Below are 21,650 nucleotides of genomic sequence, written 5' to 3' on the forward strand. Positions count from 1 at the left end.
CATTTTGCAACCTTATTCTTCATTAAATAACACCAAAAAATATACCTTCTAGGGCTGCCACAACACAGGAGATAAGACTGGCCCTTCCTTGCCTTTTTCTGGCCAGACAATCAGCTATCAAAGAAGCATCTCCACTGCTATCTCTTCAGAGCAGCCATGCAGCACAGCTCTAGGAACTACCCCATCCTCCACAGGTTTACAGCAGCTGCCACCAGTCACCTCTGAGAGAGGGGTGGAGTGCTGGGAGGGGTTCTTGTTTTCCCTATCCTGGCTGCTAGAGAGGTAGCCCTGGTCTCAGCACAGCTGTGTGGCCTCAGGGAACCTTTTGGAACCTCCCTCTGGAGGCATTACCTGTGAGGACCCTGTTTCTGAGGAGACTTAGCTCTTACGTTTCCCCTCTGCTTTGCTCTGAGAGTTTTTCCAATTTGTAAGTTTGCCTGTAGAACAGCTACTTGAGAAACCTCAATTTTTTTTTGGGGGGGGGGGGCGGAGGCGTTGGTGCATACTGGCTGTAGGAAGAGGGTCATTTGGGGGCAGGAATGCTGGGTGAGGCCTTACCATCACACCCCTGGCAAATCACCACTGTTCCCCATCCCACCTATACAAGCTCCTCAGCTCCAGCACAGGAATTGATTGCACTGGCATGATCCCAGATAAATGCTGTTTTTACTGCCCAAAATTATAACATCCTCATAATGTAAGAAAGCAAAATAATCTTTAAATAGTCTCAAATTTCTATTACCTACCTATGTCTCAGCTCTTATAGTGAAAGAGCAAATAGAATATGAGGGAAAAGTAGTTTTAAAATCCCTTATTTGTGATGTTTGAGACGTACCAGATGATTGTCATTAACCAGTTTCTCCTTATTACAGATCTCCTTATTCTTTCTTGGCCCAATCCTCTATCACCAGCTCCCTAAAGGTTGGCTCCTCAAAAGTCATAGGGCAGCTATGTAGAAAGTGCATATTCCTGAATCTTCCATTTATATGATAAAACATTACAGAATGCTCTTTCTCTAACTGATGAGCCATATTTCTATACACAACACAAAACATACATTCCTCTAAAACTGAGGTATCCTGAGGAATGATATAGCAGAGCTGAGTTTTGCAGAATCAGTGGGTGCAGAAAGTGCTCTCTCCTGTTTCACTCATTCTGTGGTTCTATTATTAACATCTTACTTTCTCTCTTATCCCCTGCCACTACAATCACACTTATTTCTTGTTCTGCTTATTTTTGGAAGGTATTAAAGCCTAGGAGTTATGTATGGGACAGATGTCTCTAGCAGCCTTATGCCAATTTACCTGGCAGCAGAAGTGGAAACTTCACGTCGCTGTGAGATTCAGGCTGATGAGCTTGCTGCTCTTTTAGGCCAGTTTCTTCTTGATCTTGTTGTATTTGTTTGTAATTTCTCCAAGGTGCAAGAAGTCTGGCTGAGAGTAGAATTATCCTTGAGCACATAAAAAAGATAAAAACGTGTTTAAAGAATACAGAATATCTATGTATTGCAACATATATGCAGTACATGCAGTAAAGAAGAATTTGTTTTTTGTTCTGAGATCTTTGTATTTTTAACAGGCTTTCTTTAGAACCCTGAAAGATTTTATTCAGAAAAAAAAATGTAATAAAATACACTGGCAGTGAAATGCAACAATGATATATGTTAACATTAGTAACAAGATTTGTGAAGAAAGACTTAGAGCTTCGTAGAAGGCAGGAGTTTCCTGGGTGACCTCTCTGCATCACCTCTTCAGATACTTGCATTCCAAGACTTGAAATTTGAAGCTCAGCTCTGTTTGTGAATAAGGAACGAGAGATACCTTCTGATCTTAAAATTAGCAAATGTAACTTTACTTTAATAACTTTATATTTAGGATGAACTAGGAAATCTTTCTTAATGCACCTATAGCAGCTTTGCCCCTAGGGGCAGTACATCATAGCCTACAAATGAATTGACATTTGGAATTTAATGTAATTAAAGAACAAAAATTAGTAAATGTAAGGAAAAACTACAAATACTGTTGGGAAACAGCAAACAAAATGAGTACTTTTAACAGCAGTAAAGTCAACTGCACAAGAAAGGTGTATCACAGGTAGGGCTAATTCTAATTTCTTAACAGAAAACCCAAATGCAAACTTCTGAAACAGTAACAGAGAGTCTGGAACTCTGACTGACCATGGGTTTTCTGAGCATGGGATCTCAACTAGCTTGTAGAATTTTCTTGTCATTCTCCTTGATGTCACACATTGTCCTCCAAAGTTGCAAGTAAAGCTATATGACTTTACAATGATGGAAGTAAGACTTGGAAACAGTCTCTGTGCAAGAAACGGCTTGATTCTCTTCACTTTCATTTATGCATATCAAAGACAATGCTGAAGTTACAATAGTAGAAACTTGTTTGCAAAGAGAGAAGAATTAAGCCAACAGATATGTATAGGAACTGTCATCTTTTGTAGAATATGGTTCAGAAAGTTATTTTGGGGATGGGCTTAAAAGGGAACCTAATCTACCTATTAAATACCAGCACGTTGGGTAAAAAATCACTTAGTTTTATTGCTTCACTTTTTTTCATTTCTTCTTATTTTCCAGGAGCTGGGAACAAATGCAGTCCCTGAACTCCCGGTGGAGCAAATGGTAGAATTCAGTGTAACTCTCACTGATCAGGAGTACACAGCTGAACTTAGTGATCCCAACTCCCCAGAGTACCAACAACTAGCTGCCAAATTTCAGCTACAGGTAAGGCTGAGTGAATGCAAAAATGTTGACTTTATATCTTGGCTGAGGTTCATACTATGAAACTACCCTCACCATGAAATAGAATTAGAATCTACTGTCTTCACTTTGAACAGATAATTCCTGTCATCTCAAGACCTTAAGTTTTTCATCTGATTCAAGCTATCTCTTCAGCCACCAAGCCAACAAGCCAAAAGCTTTGACAGAAGTAGAGCCTCAGATAACTGATGTACTTTGTCATAATTTAATTTCTACAATAAACCTAATGAGAAATGTAATATAAATATTTAAAGTAATTAGTTGCTGTTGTCTGAACTATTTTTCAAAAGACTTGCACTCATTTTGTTGTACGTTGCCATAGTTTCTGTAAGAATTGGAACATCTGTAGTGTTTTCATATAATTAATAATATTGACTAAATGTTCAGCTATCAGTTTAACAGCAGGTAGCAGATAGTGACTTGAGGTTCCTAAAAGATTTTCTTAGTAAAATTAACTTCTCATCAGTTTTATGAACATTCCTTAGTGCAAGTTATTTTGCTTTCCTTGTTCAGTTCCAGATATGCGTAGAAAAATGGCAAAGGATGTGCTGGCAGAGCTGATAAAAAATGTTTTTTCTCAAGATTTCCAGTATTACCCTCAAACAGAAGTGCCTGCAGACTTTGTTTACTAACTATATAATGCATCTTCTATGCAAAACCATTTAATCATACACTTGTTAACACTAGAGTTAAAAGTATATTGTTATTCTGTTTGTACAAGATGGTTAAAACTGTTTAATTTATAAATGATTTTTCAAATAATCTAAGCCCATCTGCATTTGGTTAATATTTCTAAGTAATTAACAATTTACAGGTGATTTGAATCACAAAACTATACATGAACCAAAACTGCCGAAAAACCATTTGATTCATGTTATTTGACTTGCTCTCTTATGATCTAGATTATCGCTGATTTACATAATTACTGAAAAAGAACTATATTTTGTGCTTCATTTTGCCTGTTAACAGGTAATACAGACAGTATATACAAACCAAACACTGTAAGCTGAGCAATTATGATACCACAAAGAGGGCAGCCGAGACTGTTTCGTAAAGCTCTTTCTCAAAAATAAAAAATATTGTCTAGGTAGTCAACCTGTGCTTGCCTCTTAGTTACCGATCTTACACTATATTAATTTTTTATGGTTTTATATAGATGAAAAAAATATTTGAGAAACTTCCAGGATTCAAAGAAATCCGCGTATTAGGATTTAAGTAAGTAAGAAAATGGGGCTCTCTTTTCTGTTGGCTGCTAGGGTTCTTCTGTTCCTTCTTGTCCTTCAAGATGAAGAGGCCTGTGGACCAGTGTGGGGGTGAAGGGGGGGGGCATGTTGCTGTAAATAGAAAGCAGTTTTATGGGAATACTATAGAGACAATAGGCAAGAACTGCAAACACATTCCAAGTGAGACTATGAGGTTTTGAATTACTAAGTAGAAGTAGTTTTGATTCCCTGAGAGGTGAAGGATACAATAAATTCTTTGAATTGTTTGCTATCAACCCTATATTAAGGACTTTTTAAAATTACAAGGTACAGGAAGTTAGAAGTACGATTATTTAGGTGACTACTTTTTTGTGTGTGGATCCTGTGCCGTTCATATATTACAGTGAAGAGAGGGTTGCAGGAGGCTACATGTCTGCACATATAAAACTTTTCCAGTACTTGTTTTCCAGGTGTTTCAAACAATTTAAAATTTTTAATTTTTTTTAGTAAATTTGAGTTCTGTCTTTCAATTTCTTTTAGTTTTAGCTTCCTTGTATGTTTATTACTATTACAAGCTCTTATGTACTTTTTCAATAGAGAATCTACAGGGGAGGGGGAGATAAAAAAATGGGTTTACACAAAAAATTGTGTAAAAGATTAAAAGAACAATAACTAATAATAAGAAACTATACAAAATTGAAAAGGAATAAAGAGCAGGGAGAAAAGACATAAATTTATGTGGGCTTACAGCACAGGATCAGAAACATTCAGTCCTTCTAGTAATATTTAATACATGTTAAAGAATGCTCATATTGCAATGTAATTTTAGACAGGAGCATCCTTCCTCCTAGCATTTCTCTCTGCAAAACTGCTGGGAGAAAGGAGAGAGAAGAGCAAAATAGACTGAAAATTACTTGCTTATATTTTTATATTGAAATCAATAAAACAAAAAGCTGCCACAGAAAAAGCAGAGAAGTCTATAGTAGCATCTCATAGTTACAACTTGCAATAACTAACCCCTTTCAGTTATGACTCCAGGTCAGGGATCCATTTCAGTTTAGTATCTTGGACTTAGGAGCTGATATGAAAGTATATTCATCAATATGGAAGACCAGGATTGATTCCCACCATCTAGTAATTTAGTTAACTCCTGAGAGATACAGATCAGCAGAAACAGGTGTTGCTGTCCATTCTCCCTAAGCCATATGAGTGTATATATTAGCAGCATTTCCCCTATGACAACATTATAAATATTCTAGAGAATTCATCAGGGAAAATAACAAGGCATTATATACAGAAGGTCAACATAGGCATGTCTTCCAGAGATAATTAATACTTCAAGTTACCCCTGTACCTAGAGTCTCAGTAGGCACCACATATGGTAACAGTAATCATTGCTACTACTGCCACAGGTGTTCATTGCCACCATAAAGACAGAGATTAACACAGACAGTGCTCAAATTGCACCATTTGGGGTGGGAAATAGGAAAGCTTATATTTCAAACTATCATGGTAAAGTAAAATTCCTCTCTCCCCACACAAAACATGGTGATTACTATTGTTTGGAAGGGAAAAAGTGAACTGATGAAGAGTAGACTGTCATTTTCACACAGAGATAAAAATTTTAGATGGCACATACAAGATAAGATAAATTGTCAAAAGATGGTTGTGATGTGTATGACTGAACGATTTACCAGTATACATGAATCTTTGTTTTTCTTTCTTTTGCAATCCTTTCCACACCCTTTCTTCTGTGATGAAATGAAGACAGAAGAAGGAGAAAGATGGGTAATCTTTCTGTAATGCTTAATTAAGATTAATAATTTTATTGACTAATTATTAATCATGATTATTAATCCTTTTATTATGTACATAGATACATCAGTAAATGTCCTTTATCTTGACGTGGCAAAGTGAATTGATTATGTTCTGCCTAAGTACAAAATCTGTGAAGTGAAGCAGCAGGGACGGCTTTTACTTTTATCTGAAAGGTTCATGTAATCAAATTTGGTCAAGATCTCTCTGAAGGAAAGAAAATGTTTTATCTAAAAAAATTCACATTCAGATGACTGAAGATTTTATCAATCATATACTGAAAGTGAAAAATAAATAGGGAAACTTTATATTCCAATTTTATTTTTGATCTGCTGTTTCCTAGCTGTATTCCCACATACACATTATTTTCAATAAGTACATAGAATTTGATTTGTTATCTCCATTGTCAAGCCAGATAGAAAAGCAAAGAGAGCAGTTACTAGCTTGATAAAATGCAGGGAATTTTTGACTAGTAATACAAACAGATGCAGAGTCTATTGTTGTTGCTGCTTAAAAGTGCTCCTGGGGACTAATTTGTCTAGCAGTTCCCAAAATTTCTCTTTTACTCATACTTTAAAAGGAAGAATTGTCTACTGTTTTTCCTGAATTCTTGCAATGTCATATAAATTTAAATATATAGTACATACTAGATAAAGTGAAATTCCTTTCTCTACAGTTATTTGATGTTGTAAAAAGCAACATAGTATAGAAATGTTTACAATGTACTCATTATTTTTCTTTTTAATTAGGTGAATTTAACATTTATGAAAAGTGATGTATTAATAATGGTGAACATTTGAGACTTCCACTGAACATCTGGGGAGAAGCTATAAACACCCATTTGGAGTTGGAAAAGCCAGCACCCCTTGTGAAAAGTGATTTGCTTGCCACATTAACTAATTTTTTTGCTGTTCTTTGAAAAAGAGCAAAAAATTACCTCAGTTATGATAAGATTTTTGCTTATCTGCAGTTTTATGGACTGCCTAATCCCTTTTCGGAGGATCCTGCATAATGTGTGATTATGGCTTCTAGTAACCCCGGCATGCATTTATGGCTGTTTGAATCAGTAGTCAATGACTGATCAGTAGTCAAGGTTTCTGAGTAGTGAGATTAAACTGTATTATATTAGAATATTTTTACAATTTTCTTCATAATTTGAATTTCTATTTAAAATCATGAATAGAAGAAAAAAGATATAGCAAAAGTAATTTGAAGGTGACAGTCTGGTTAGAAAGAAGTAAATCTGCATTGCTTTTTCAGAAGATAATATGTTATGGTTGCATATTTGTCTGTCGCTAAAATTGGTTCTCAGTCAGTAACTGATTTTGCTGCACTGGGCATTTTTACCTTTTCCCCTTGCAGATCAAGCAGCACTATAGCACGGTATGTGGTGAACTTTGAGAGAGATGGCTCAGAAATCAGAAGCACAGCAGATGACATCTCAACTATTGGATCTAATAAGGTTGAAAGTGAAAAAATTCCAATTTCTCCAATGGAAGAGAGGGAGATATCAGGAACTAAACTCACAGTAACAGACCTTCAGCAACTGGTTGCCATTGCACTCCATGAAGACCAGTCCCTGCCAATGGACCTCGGGACACTTCAGTTTACTGATGGTTAGTAGGCAGGCAGGTGCCAGGCACAAGGCTGAACCTTGCCTTTCCAAACTGATGCAATTTCAGTAAGATGTATTTCGCTGCTCTACAAGACTGTTTTCATTTGATATAGCCCGTACTCTTTAGTGTAGCATAGCATCCAAAGGATGCAGAGATGTAAGTTAAATTTTATAGCAAAGTGTGCCTCTATAATTATACAGCCAAACATCCAATCATATTAGAGCATCTATTTTTTTCTTTCTTTGTTTAGAAAATCTGGATATTTTGCACACTTAGATAATTAAGAGGAGAAAAATAAAAGAAATACTATGAATATTCACTGTATCATTTTAACTTCCCAGTATGGACAGTCTCCTCTTTTTAGCAAGACAAAAAGTGAGGGCTTCCTCCAACCTAAAAATTAGGCTTTCTGAAAGCTCTGTCTTGATTGTAAGCAAGCCATCTAAGCTCTCCGTGAAGTCAGAGAGACAGACACTTTAAAAAGCATTTGATCTCAAGATAAAATCAGTAAAGGTGTGTTTCACTCTGAAACACAGAGGGAGTATAGATGACAAGCTGGGTGTGAGGACCTCCAGCAGAAGGTTGAAGGTCTGCACTCTGTTCAGTAATCCAGATAATAAATATCCCCTTCTGGTCCATCAATTATTTTTGCAAAACTAGCATATCCCTAGTTTTGGGGAGGTGGGTTAAAAGGTGGGAAATTATTTAAAATATTTTTTCATATTTATATTTACCAAAACAATCTTAAAACACATATCAAATTTAACTATAGTGTTTAATTTGCAAACAGCAGCATTTTCTTGCCAAAAAAAATTATTCAACAAAAAATAGAGATAATACACTTCCATAATACATATTTTAATCAACTTTTTCCCAGTCGTTAGTTTTAATAATCAGTTTTAGAAAAACAGCTCTCATGCAATTACTTTTAAAGAGCTCCTCTGGGGGGGTGAAGGGACCAATGGGGCACTAAAGCCAAAACACTAACGTTAACAATGGTGTGGGCTCTGGGTAAAACTGAAGTAAATTTAGGCTTAATGAACAATGTAATATAATGAGTCATCATAATCTGTGCAGATTTAACTGAGGGGTTCATACTTCAGCTGATTTTAAGCATTTCTCCATTGTTCAACTCTCTGCAGACCTATCCCATTTATGCTAAATAAAGCATACAAAGAACACTGCATATAAAATTCTGATTTTTCTCATAATTGTCAGGTTGAATGGACATTGATGGCTCACTCTTCTTAACTTGGATTTTAAAAAGTAATATTTTGATGGAGAACAGTTTAGTAGTTTTTTACTGACCTTATGTGTTTTGATCAGTTTTCAGCATGCCAGTGTTGAAATGTTGTTTTCTCTCTCTCTCTCTAATGTTTTTGATTTTTTGTTTTTGTTTTTGGGGGTTTTTTGTTTGTTTGTGGGGTTTTTTGTTTGTTTGGTTTTGGTTTTTTTTTTGCAGAATCTATTATAGCACCTAGTGATTTTGATAATGATATCCAAGGCATGGTCACTATTCCTCTGGCAGGCCCTGATTTGGTAAGTTAATACTGGTTGTCGTATTTATTTATTTTTCCATGGAAAACAAAATTAAACTGTGTTAAGATGGACATAAATATCAACAAACCCCCGTTTCTTATGCTAACGTATCTGTTTTTTGTACTTACTGTAAGGATGAATGTTGTATTGTTATACTGCAACAAAGATAGTGTTTAGAGCATTTACAGATGAATATTGCTGCCTGATTACCTTTTCCAGTTTTAATTACAAAGTAAGCAATGTCTTACTAGTTCAGTAGTACAGAGCAACTCACAGGGATAATGAAGACCATTTTTAAAATTACAGGCAATGTGATTAGGGTCACACACACATGCCAAACATTTTATAAATCCCATGACTTCATAGCAGTGTCTGAAGTAGTGTCAGCACTACAAGAAAGCTGAAGAGGGACTTTTCATCAGGAACTGTAGTGATAGGACAAGGACTAATGGGTTCAAACTGAAAGATGGGAAATTCAGGTTAGATATATGGAAGAAATTCTTTACTTTGAGGGTGGTGAGGCAGTGGAAGAGGTTGCCCAGAGAAGTTATGGGTGCCCCAACCCAGGCACTGTTCAAGGCCGGGCTGGATGTGGCATTGAACACGATCTAGTGGAGGGTGCCCCTGCCCAAGGTAGAGGGGTTGGAACTAGATGATCTTTTAGGTCCTTTCCAACCCAAACCATTGTATGACTCTGTGTTGACTTAGCTGTTTGCAAGTTCACGTGGCTAAAGATTATTGGCCTTTTTAGGAATAAAACTTAAACATTATAATGAAAGCTGCTTTTTAAAAACTTTTCAGGAGGAATCTATGAGTGTGGAACTCCCACTAGGTTACCCCAGCCCAGCAACAGTGGACCAAATAGGAGACACCTTGGTTGATGAATTTACAACTGGAAGCCCTGCTGTAAGTGAAGAAGAGATCAGCATCCCTGAAGAATTTAATAATTTTATTACGTCTGAACCTGAGTTCCCTACCAAACCCTCCAGAGAACCATTTCAGGACAGATCTCCACACAAAGTTACTGACCACCAAAGTTTCACAGTGCCTTTCAGTGCTCTGGGGAGCACTAGCAGTCCTCCAAAATCAGAGGTTTATCTGCCTCCTCCAGCAGATGATTCTGCTAGCAGTGACTTAATCACCGATGGTTATGAGTCTCCAGTGGAGCAGGCTACCACAATGGCAATTTATACCACAGGTAGCTTTACCCCACCTAGTCTGCAAGCCAGAGATGAGGATAGTGAACATGAGGAGAAGACAGAACTGACTGATATAACAGAACCACCTTTCAAGGAAGCTGACCAAGACATTCCACCTGAACAAGGTAAGACACAAAAGATTTTTATGAGAGAGTGTAGGAAAGATGTGTGTTATGACACATGCAGTCACGTATTGGTACAGCAAGCATTCCTTTCCATTGTGACAGGAAATTTTTCTGGACCATCAAAGATGAAAAATTTACATTTCTGATGCCCACTTCAGGAAAACCCTAATGTAGCTCACTTCAAGGTAGTCAAAACCAAAAAAACAGAACAAAACCAACCTAACCCAACAACAAATGTCTAAGGATAGGGCACAGTTACTACAGAGTATTAGGGTAAAATTTCAAAAAGACAGGGCAAAAAGATATGTCAGGGAAGAAAAAAAGGATATCCGAGGCTAACATAAAAAAATTGGTATTTAAAACATGGAAAATAAATTACTTTGGGCTCTACAGTCAGTTGTGGATGACAGCAGGAAGAATATAATGAAATAACTTATTCAGATTTATTATTCAGAAAAGTTTACATATCTACATGTCTGATCAATGTGAAAAACTTTTAAAAAATTCTGGTTTCTGTGTTTGTTTATTCAGTTTTATCCCCACAGTAGGGTTTTTTAGAGGCACCTAGCTACATGAGAAAAAAATTACATAATGAATAAAGAAGTGGAGATACATGTGGAGAAAAGTCTGTATAATGTAGCCTTTAAAAAGAAAAATACGTGATAGACATGTTTCCCACAGTTGACCCTGCAGATGAAAAAACTTCAGACAAAGCTATTAGGGTCACCCTTAGCGCACAGACAAATTATATTTTTCCCCGGAACAGCAGAATGACAGTAAGGCTACTGCTTCCATCACTTCCACTAGCGACTCAGAAAGCCATACTATGCACTGTGGAGACCTATGGTGTGCAGGTAACTAAATTGTGTGGGGCAGCAGCCTCCACTGGCAAAAAAGCAAGAGCCACGATTCCTGCAGTTGCCCTACATCTGTCCCAGCTCTTGTCGGCTCCGTCTCCTCTCCTGCTCCCTGAACTGGCCTTACCATCTGAGCGTTAGGTCAGTAAATTCAAATTTTACTTGCACTTCAAAGCCTTGCTAGCTGTCTAAGATGCAAGAGGTCACTATAGAAACATGGGAGGAATTAGGTCTTGGATGAATGTTCATATGTTCTTTGTCTCAGATTTTTGACTGACCCTCCCAAAAGAAAAGCAGAGGGCAGGTAAGCACTTCATGGGAGTCAGCAGGACTCTCTGATGTCCCTGCATAGTCTCTAAGCAATACTAAAAAAAACCTGCAGAGAAAAACGAACTAAAGACAGATTCAGGGCAAAATTCCCAAATATGCATTAGCTCACACAACACACTTGTGTTTCTGGATCCCCAAGAACATCATGCTCAACACTTGCAAGTTTGCTCCCTGCTGCAGGAGAGTTTGCTGTTCCCTTAGGAGGCTCTACTCTGTCCCTGTTCAACAAGCTCTGCGCTTGCCCAGTCCTTGGCCTTTCATGTCCCTCCCTGCACTCCAGATGTCTCTTGAAGTGAGCATAATGAACCCTCCTTCCACTTTGAAGATATTCTTCCTGATCCAGCATGCCCAGATACAGCATACCTGTACCCCTGCTGCCCAGCCACATCCTGTAAGGCAAACACTGTTTTCATAGCTGATTGGAAACACCCCACTTGCACGTTAATAACATCCTTTACAGTGGGCCTGCATGGCAGAAATGTGAGAGTGGGGAATGCCCATATACCATACTGTCTATAATATTGTTTATCTGGATCCAGCAAATAACAAGATTGGCATTTTAAAGAATAAAGGATATAAAAACTGCCACTTGGGAACATACAATAATGAGCTCTGGACTTGGAAGAGCATAACATATTCCGTGGTCATGTTGTTACATGGTAGTTTATGGTAGTTTTGCCTTTTTTACATGGAGTTGTGAAGTGAGAGGAAAGCAAATACTTTATGATTAGCAGAGTGAGTTAAAGATTAGAAAATCACTTCTTATAAGAATCAGTTGTCAAATGTTCCTGAAAATAAAGTTTATGATAAAAAACATTAAACGCAACTATTTTCAAATTCATGCTGAGAAGTCTTGCAGTGCTACTGATAAAAGCACAGCATACATAAATAGCACTCATTATAACCGTGGAAAAGCATTACATTTGCAGGGGAAAGAAAGTCATGCATTTTTCATTCTATTCACTCATTGCGTTAAGGACTTGATGTCATAAAAAACACATAAGGCCACATATCTGTTTCCCAATTTGCTAAATAGCTGAAAAACCTTGTTGCCTATCAGCTCCAGATGACTGAAGAGAAGCAGCAGAGGGTATATGACTCACCTGTGATGACCCTTTAAACACTAAGAAATTGTTGTATATATGGGTTGGAACATGTCAATCTGCAAGAGAACAAACTGTCTAGAGCTGTAAGAAAAAAGATCCTCCCACAATAAGGCATACTATCTTACGCAACTTATGTCTAAAACAAGCACTTGAGTATACGAATTCCACCATTATTTCTGCAGCTGAGTAGCAGAGGGAAAATAATTGTCCTTGTCTAAAAAGAATGGATGCTGTATTAGCAATGTCTCAAAACTGTAGTTATTATATATTTTTTAAAGCTTATAGTACACAAAACATGCTGCATGCTTAACAGTCAGGAGACCTGTTGAAATCTATTTATTGAGATTTAAAATGTATACACTTTAGAACTTTTTCTCTTTTTAAAGCTCTTCTCAATTCTAGCATCTCCTGTATTTTTTTGTTTCCCTATATATTGCATATTTCATAAGAAATGATAGAATGCAATCTGGAAATTCAGGTTTTATTAAAGTCAGCAATATTAGTGCTATTAACTTTCATATGGCAAGCAGAATTTGACAGGCACAGAATTTTTCACTCTTTGTTCCTGGCTGCATTTCGTAGCTGCATTTCTTAGTAATATTAAAAAAAAAATAATCTTTTAACTATTACTCCTGTGAAATAGCAAAACTACTCTGACAGTGCTTTATGAGGTTGAACAGAGGTTTAGGGTCTAAACAGTTGCCTGAAATTCTACTGCATTAATTTCCAGCTATTTCCCCACTCTACTGTCCAGAAGATGGAGCAAATTTTTCTTCTTCACATGTTGAAAACTTTAAATTCATTCTTCTTTGCCTTGAAAAGAAGAGCTGGCTATCAAAAATAACATAGTCTGAGATTCTTTTAGGTATCAGCTCTTTTTTGGATGGACTTTATTGCATTGGTTATCACATGTGTGCAGCTACAGGCTGGACATTACTACAGAATTCTGAATATTGAATGTCTACAACCTACACAACTACTTTAACTGTGCCTACCCGAGGTAGCAAATCAAAGCAATGAAAAAAATTCTTTCACACCTCCCAAAAAGATAATCAGACTCGGCCTCACACACACAAATATACACAAAGTTCTGCATACAACATCTAGAGAAAGGAGAGTAAAAACAGGTGAGGGATGAAGAGTCAAACTAACGAGAGGTGTCCTTTTAAGCCATGTAGAATGGGATTTGTCAGGCTTGGGCTGCCAGTGGGAGGAATGAGCCAGGAGCATGTGTGAGGCTTCCTTCAGACAGTACTGTGCTCATTCTGCACAGTGATGTTGTCCATGGGCAGTAGAGAGCAGGTCAGTGAGGATTAGACAGCTATGCTGGCTAAATGGTCATGGCAGTCACTCCACCCCTTGGAGTAGGCCAGAATTATAAGGAAGATCCCAAGCTGTCTTTAGAGTAAGCCTACTGTTCTGAGATTTCACAATAGAATTAAAAGAAAAAAACCATGACACAAATTTCCAGACCTCTTACTGAAAAGTTCTGAAACACCTGCATCAGATGTTGTGGTTTAAACATTTGACTTTTCAAAGGGTTTTTCTTTGCTCTAGCACCTGTAAAATCTCAGCTATTTCTATTTTTCATTTATAATCAGAGTGAAAAAAAGCTTTTTTTCCTACTTTCAGAATTGATGCGTGTTCACTGTTATCTAGCATTCCTCTTTCTTCTTCATATTTTTTCCCCTCTGGAGTTAAAGCTCATTAATATATCTTCTGTATGGTTAATTTCTTCCTTTCTTTGCAGTCTTCCTGTAACTCTGTCTAAACCAGTATGACAATTCAGAAAGGAATCCATTTGTGTAATGTATTAGGAAGACTGTTATTTCAAAACCTAAGCAAATTTCAGCAGTAAAAAAATGTAAACAAATATATAAACAGATAAAAGAGTTCATAATGTCTGCAAGAACAATAATGAAGTATTTTGGCTTCCTAAATAGTAAGAAGAAATTTAATTCATATTTGTTTTAATTGTAGCTACTAATGAATTGTACAATCCAGGTAAATGGTTATCCCAAAATCATCATGACCATCATGGAGTAGGCATTATTTCTGGAGAAGTTATTCCAGAAGTGTAGGACAAAAAAAAGCTAGCAGTAAAATCGTTCAGCTATTCAGTTGTACTGTATCTCAGTCTCCTCAGCCTGGGTCATCCTCAAGCTCTCAAGAAAAACTCTGAGACAAAGACTCTGCAGGGTATACCACAGGGTTTTTTTTCTGTGAGAAAAAAGCATTGATGAGGAGTAGATGGTGGCCACATTTCTGCATGTGTAACTGATAAAAAGCCTAATTAATTGTCTTAGTTGCACTCATGTTCACACAAACTTGTTGTGAGTGGTACCCTTTAATATTTTCTTCCTACCCAGCAGTTAATTCAGTGGTGTACTTTTCACTCACTACTATTTCCAAGTAATCTTTAGAAAAATTCAGTTTTCTCCATGTTCTCTTTCTGCCTGTGGTTCATCTTCAGCTGCTTAAGCACTGTCTTTGTTTAGCATAACTTTCTATTTGGCATAACCAGCATTGTCACAGAAAAGAAAACCCCATTGCTTCTTGCAAGAACCTCTCCAGATGTTCCCAGGATTGGAATTCACCCATTCTTTGTGTCAGGAACACTCATCATTTCTTTCACATCGATGGTTATAGAGGGTAAGAACTCTTCGTTTCTTTTCATGTTTTTCTGGTTTTCGTATGTTTTCTTTGACCATAAACTGACAGGATTTTCTTGACATTATCCCCCATCAGCTTCTCTCTGTGCCCTTTCTGCTTGGTGCTCCAGACATGCAAAGAATGATTTTCGTGAAGGTGCCAGCTGTTTGATGTTTGGAGAAGCAAACGGGTAGGTCTAGCTGTGTCATTTTCTCAAGCCCTGTATATGATATTGATTAGTCTGAAAGTTGTTTATGAACTGAAGATGAGGCTGAATACATAAAAGTTTCAGCAGGTCCATATTAGGATATGTCACATTTAAGGAAAATTTCATAGTATGTTCACTGTTTTGAGAAGTTAGAATTGCATACTTGGAGAACTACAATTATCCTGAAGAATCCTGAACATATTAGACTAAGTTATTAGCATCTGGTCAGAATTTAATGATAGGCTGCTGCCTAGCTGCCTCTGTGTCGGGAACAGCAGGAGCAATCTGAATAGAACAAAATCTATATCACATCTTCAAAATATACTTAAAAATGCTAAAATGAAATGACTAATCCAAGTGAAAACGTATGAGAGAAAGAGAGCACTATCTATTTTCCCAGTTTAACACATGACTTGTTTAAATTATTAAGCTACCTAACTGCTTTGGTTCAATTTTACTTTAAGGTTAAGCTTTGCTTGCTTCAAATATTATTTCTTGTTCCTGACCCCCCAAATACACAACATAAATGCACCTTAACCAAAACAAGTGATAATTTTGGTTATATGCAGTTGGTAATTCCAATGACTCATTGAAAGGACTGTGTGAAGTACAGAAAACAATTTATATTTTTGCAAAGAAAATTTGCTTATCCAGATGCCAATCTTCTGAACTAAATGTATAGTGGAAAAATGTAACACCTCTTTCTGCACCCACATAGACAGCAGGAAGATATATCTCATTGCTCTGCCTCTTGTTCACACATACTATTAAGTCTCTTCCCCAAACAGAGGTGCATTTTTTCCATATGTTTACCCCTGGACCAGATGCTCATAGTCTACACACAGACTTGGGATGTCTGTCTCCCACAGTCATTACTGTATATTGCTGGTCAGCTCCATTGTACTTGCTGCTAATTCTAAGCTACCTGTGCCCTTTTAGACTTTCACAGCTAACCATCCTTCAGTACCTCTATTTCCTAAATGCATCATTTCTCCTGTAATTAGCATCCCTCCTGATGATCGCCCCCTTCCAGTTCAATGCTATTTCACTGCAAACTAATCATCCCCCCAAATTCACCATAATACTCCACTTGTCAAAACTTAATCTTTTCATTGTTTGCAAGAAGCCCTCCCCTATGAGTGAGATGCAACATATGTAATACAGGCTTTCATGCATTTCAGTCTTAGATCCCATCTTGTGTTAAAACTAAACCTTTCTGTCTGTGTGCAAAGACATGATCTAAAGCTGAAAAATTAGGGAGTTCTCTTGCCTGCAGCCTAGGAAGACAGGAACAGCCACAAAGGCTACAGACTCAGAGGAGAGGAAGGAAGGAGTACTTGCCATATGCTAACACTGAAAACTTGACAAGCTAACAACCCATCCATAATTTTTCTTCATCTTTGTTACTGTGTGTGAAGGAGCTCTCTCTCCAGGAGGGACATATAGGTGTTGCCGCATGTGGTCTAATTCCACTTTGTTCCAGAAAATTAGTTTTCTTTATAAATAAAGGGCTAAAAACTTATTTGAGGCAGTTTACAGTCTTTAGATACAATTGCAATAATTCTAATCTTCTAATAAAAAGAGAATATAAAAAGGCAGAAATAATTTCAGAATGTGAAGAGCCAGTATCACAAATAACTTTAATATATCAATGTCCTGAATAAAATTATTTTAAAGCCTCTGACCTATACAGTGATAAAATTAGAAAAATATTTTGCAACAAATAATACAGACTTTTGGGCTGGGAGTGTAAGATTAAACTTTGCCAGGTCACAAATGAATTAAACTAATGAAGTTTACGTGTCATGAAGGGCAGTTGGAACAAATATTATGTAAAGTGGCTCTGCTGAGACTAACATACCCTAAATAATGCATTTTCCTCACTCATTAAAATCCTTGGTCTTGCTAGAAATGCTGGCTTTGAGAAATAATGTGTTATGATTAAATGATATTAAAACTTTGATTTTCTAAAATCATTACAGTCTTCTCTTTGGAGGATTCAGTATCCTTCCAGCATAAGAAACTCCATTTGACCTCAGCTTGGAATTTTTAATAGTCTATTCCTTGTTAGAAAAATCTCATGCCACCTGCACTGGACTATTATAGACAAGTTTTAATTTGGGTGCTCTGAATCATCTCAGCTCCATCATCTGCTCCATGTCTGAATGCAATTTTGTATCTTCTGCCTCAGAGAGGGCTTGGCCTTCCAACTTTGATTTTCTCAGCCATCCTGAGATGCCTCACATAGATGGCACTGATGCTAATATCAATTTATTTAAGCTGCTTGTTAGTCAGTTTGAAAGATCCCATAGTATTTTAAACTAACAAACAAAAATACATAAAAATCTCAAATGGAGGTATATTTGCAATAATGTTTATACTGAATTTAATGGGTTCATGTTTATGGAAATCTAGTATCTAAAATCCTGCCAGGAGTGTCATACACTTGCACGTTGCAACTGAAAAAAAAAAAAAAGTAAGTTCTGACTTCTGGTTGAAGATAACATGCATTTTTTCCCCAAAAGTTTTCAACATTTCTTTCTTAATGTAACTTTATATAAAGTTCTGTAGAGGAAAGGACTAAACACACTCTCAAGCAATGATATCCAGGAGTAAATTAGAAGGAGGCAGAAGTTTCCCTTTTGTTCTGTATGACATCTTCATACCAAGGAAGGTTTCTAAAGGAATTTCAAAGCAAACATACAGCTAATGATTGTATGGATCCATTTTACTGCACTGTGTAGTTATTGCTGGTTTTAGCATTCAAACTGCCTCCTCCCTGACAGCAGGTCTCTGGCTGGTATGAGCTGCTCAGATTCAGAATCCAAGTATGATGGGTGGATTTAAGAAGCTAAATCAGTGCTATGGCATCTGGCCCAAAGTCATTATCCATATCACTAAAATTGAAATATATTCTTACAATGAAACATAGAGTAAAACCAGCAGGATCTTCCCAGTTAAATATCTCCTTCTATCTCTCTCTCAGAGAGTCATTTGTTCTGTTTCAAAACTATGAGAAAAATCAGACCGTCTACATCCAAGGCAAAATTTAGAACAAAATACTCCTCATTCTGTGACTTTCATTCAATGAATTGTTTTCACATAAAAGTGACTATATAGTACAGGGGAAAAAAGTGTATTCAGTGTTTTCATTTTTCTTGTCAAGTCCTACAGTGCTCCTCTGATGATGAGATTTTAAGAGTCACCAGTTTTAACTTTCTAATTTCATGTTTTTCTTTTCTATTTTAGGTCCTTGGTCAACACATTGCTTGAATTTATATCATGTGATTTCTATTTTGTTTTTACCATTTTGCAAACTAATAAACTTCAATCCCACAAAACTGTCTGATGGTGTGATCATCTACAAAAATTTCCTCTGTTTTTTTCCTATTACACCATTGAGAAAAATAGAGAAAATGGGCAGGAATTTGCAGAGTAATTTCAATTCTGAAAGATAAGTATTATAACTTCTCAGACTTTGTTTCCAAACATTCTAAAGTAAAATAAATAAAAAATAGTATTCCAGGTTTTCCATTTGAGGTGCTTCAAAATCATTACAGTGGCATGCAGGAGTGTTTGCAACATTTAGATGGATGCTTCTTTATGTTTCCAGGTGTTTGTAAAGACCTAGGCTGTTTTCACATAGATTTCATTATTTTAAACTCATGAAAGAAATTTTTCAAATTTAATTGAGAACAAGAGCTGTTAATCCTCCTGAAGCTATGGTTTTAAGTGAGATGTTTTTTATTCAGCTTTGATTCTATTCCTTTGTGGAAGGATGCAAATTCATTGATGCAAATACCAATCAAGTCCTGACTTCCAAAATTAGCATGGTACCTTGCTTGTTTAAGATATGTTTAAATATGATTTTACTATGGTAGTAAATAGTGCAGAACTTCAATACAAAATAGCTTACAATAAATAATATTTTAAATAACAGCATTTTTAAAGTTTCCGTTGTAAATGTACTTATTAATCCCCCCTACTTCACAAGAGCATTTTAATCTCAGTCAAATAATTTTTTAGCAAGGATTTTACTCAGAAAAATGACTTTTAGAGTGCTTGAGCACTAGTATGTCATTTTATCTGGCAATCTCAGAAGCGGATGAGGTAAAGGTTCTGTAAATGGTAAAAGTGACTTCTTGTGTTATGGAAATAACCTACCACTGACCTACTGTCCATACAAAGTATCTGATTATACCTGACCTGATTATACTTCTACTGTCTGTATAGTATTATAAAACACTGGAATGCTGTCTCAACATCCAACTTTATAATCTTTATTGCAAGTATCAATAGTGTTAACTGTCTAAAGCAATTAATATGAAAATGCCGACTTTTATTCTGCTGTAGACAGAAGAGTGCTGAAGTAAATGGATGTTTCTGCATCTTTTCGGAGTCTTAACTTAGAGAGGTAGAACAGTCACCATAATGAGGTGCAGCATCTGTTGAAGTCAGTAGAGAGATTGCAGTGGGATGATGGTACAGACCTGGGTTTAACAGATTGACCACTCTCCAGTCTCTTTCCACAGACACTTCCATTGCATAGTTTCAGTGCAAAATGAACTCGAACGCTGCTACTCAGAGCTTTGAGCATGCTTCAAAAACACCAGCTATTCCTGTATTGTTTAGAGTACTTTTATGTTTCTAAAATGCTTCATCCTCTCAAACTGCTGAACGTGAGAATGCAAAAAACAGTTGTTAAGGTTTAACAGTCATGTCTCTCAGCATATGAATTTGACACAGGTCTGTAAAGTAAGCTTGCCCAATTAGCTCAGTTGATTAGAGCACAGTGCTAATAATGCCAAGGTTGTGGGTTTGATCCCAGTAGGGGCCATTTACTTATGAGTTGGACATGATGATCCTTGGGGGTCCCTTCCAACTCAGAATATTCTGTGAATTAGTTGTATATCTATTGTATTTCCACTTGTACCTAAATGATTAGCTTGAAGTTGAAAAATTTAAAAAATTATATTAAATGTATTTATTGCATGACTTCAAATCTTTAAAGAAATAGTCTTGTTCAGAAAACTGTCTCTGAACTAAAGTTCTTAATAAAACAGCAAATGGCAAGCTGAATTACTATTTTTCATCCATGCAATGGCCAGTGCATCAGAAAATGGTAATCAAAGAAAAAATGAAGTTGTAATACCACAAGAAATCGATATTTCAGAGGGCTCTTACAGGTACAGTGACCAAACATGAAATTGCTAAAAGCAGATGTGGTTAAGGGAGCTTCCATTTCCCAAGGAGAGATGGATCAATCAAAATATTAACCCTCGGATATTCCGTAAAGGGAATTCCTTCTCTGTACTGAAAACATTGTGTGAGTTGAGTAAGACCAGTTAACTTGAATTAGTGAAAAGTTTATGGACAGTCAGATTGTTGTGAACTGCATCATTCTGCTGCTCTCAGAGAGAATTCACTGCAACGAGGGAAAAGTTGCAGAGCAGTAAAAGTAGTCAGGGCTTGACTTAGTTCTTAATGGTTTGCTCTAAATCTTTATGCATCTTTGAGAAACAAGTGAAGAGTTCTTTAGTTTTTATTTCTTCAGTGATTGCAGAAGTAAGCAATACTACTGACCCCCCAAAAAAGAAATCATGGTAAAGATCTCAAAGAGAAATGAGAGCCATGTTATAACTCCCTTTGTGAGCAAACATCCCAAATCAAACATAGAGTCTGTTGCCCTGGACAAATTACTCAGTTAAGCAGGAAAGTCAGTAAAACAGGGTTGTCCAGTTGGTACCAAATAGAAGGTTGGCCTTGATGTCAGTGTGTGGAGCACAGCTAAAGTAGCACCCTTTAAAGATTAATTCATAATGAACATAGACAAGATTAGTAAGCTATAGTTGGTCAATGCCCTGAATTCTGAAGTGTTTTATCTTTTCAGGTTTTGATTTTGCAAATTTTATGTTACCCTCAAAGTTTTCAGAGTGTCAGGTAGGACTGAATGGCTCTGAGAATAAGGAGAGAAGATTATCATTACTAAGTAGTATTTTATTAGGATAGAAAATACTCCTCTTGTGACATCATGTGAGAATGGCATTTATTTGCATCTTCGGTGCCAAGAATATTGATAATGAAGAGAGGTGAGAGGTATGAACATTTTCAGAATAAACTGAAGGCTTCTCCTGGAAGTTACACAGAGTACTATATAGTAGTGGAGCTAGAGATGCAGCTCTTAGACTGCTCTGTAAAAAGTTAGACTACACAAAAAGTTTCAGTGTG

General features: G+C 36.6%; 1 protein-coding gene across 7 annotated transcripts in view; it reads left to right on the plus strand.

Moving 5' to 3' along the window:
* The window catches only part of IMPG1 (interphotoreceptor matrix proteoglycan 1), a 56,186-nt gene that overhangs the window by 19,420 nt on the left and 15,116 nt on the right, over window positions 1-21,650 (plus strand). For 6 of the 7 annotated variants that reach the window (XR_003536458.1, XM_027697024.1, XM_027696975.1 and 3 more), the window contains exons 7-12: window positions 2,591-2,737; window positions 3,930-3,988; window positions 5,743-5,763; window positions 7,153-7,406; window positions 8,869-8,945; window positions 9,747-10,269. Coding sequence is in view for 6 of the 7 variants with exons in the window: in XM_027697024.1 (XP_027552825.1) it covers window positions 2,591-2,737; window positions 3,930-3,988; window positions 5,743-5,763; window positions 7,153-7,406; window positions 8,869-8,945; window positions 9,747-10,269 (1,081 nt within the window). In the remaining variant the exon portion in view is untranslated. The remainder of the gene's footprint in view (window positions 1-2,590; window positions 2,738-3,929; window positions 3,989-5,742; window positions 5,764-7,152; window positions 7,407-8,868; window positions 8,946-9,746; window positions 10,270-21,650) is intronic. The other variant, XM_027696993.1, reaches the window with a different exon arrangement.

This window comes from Neopelma chrysocephalum, unplaced genomic scaffold (assembly GCF_003984885.1).
Source record: "Neopelma chrysocephalum unplaced genomic scaffold, ASM398488v2 Primary Assembly neopelma1_23b, whole genome shotgun sequence".
Taxonomy (NCBI): domain Eukaryota; kingdom Metazoa; phylum Chordata; class Aves; order Passeriformes; family Pipridae; genus Neopelma; species Neopelma chrysocephalum.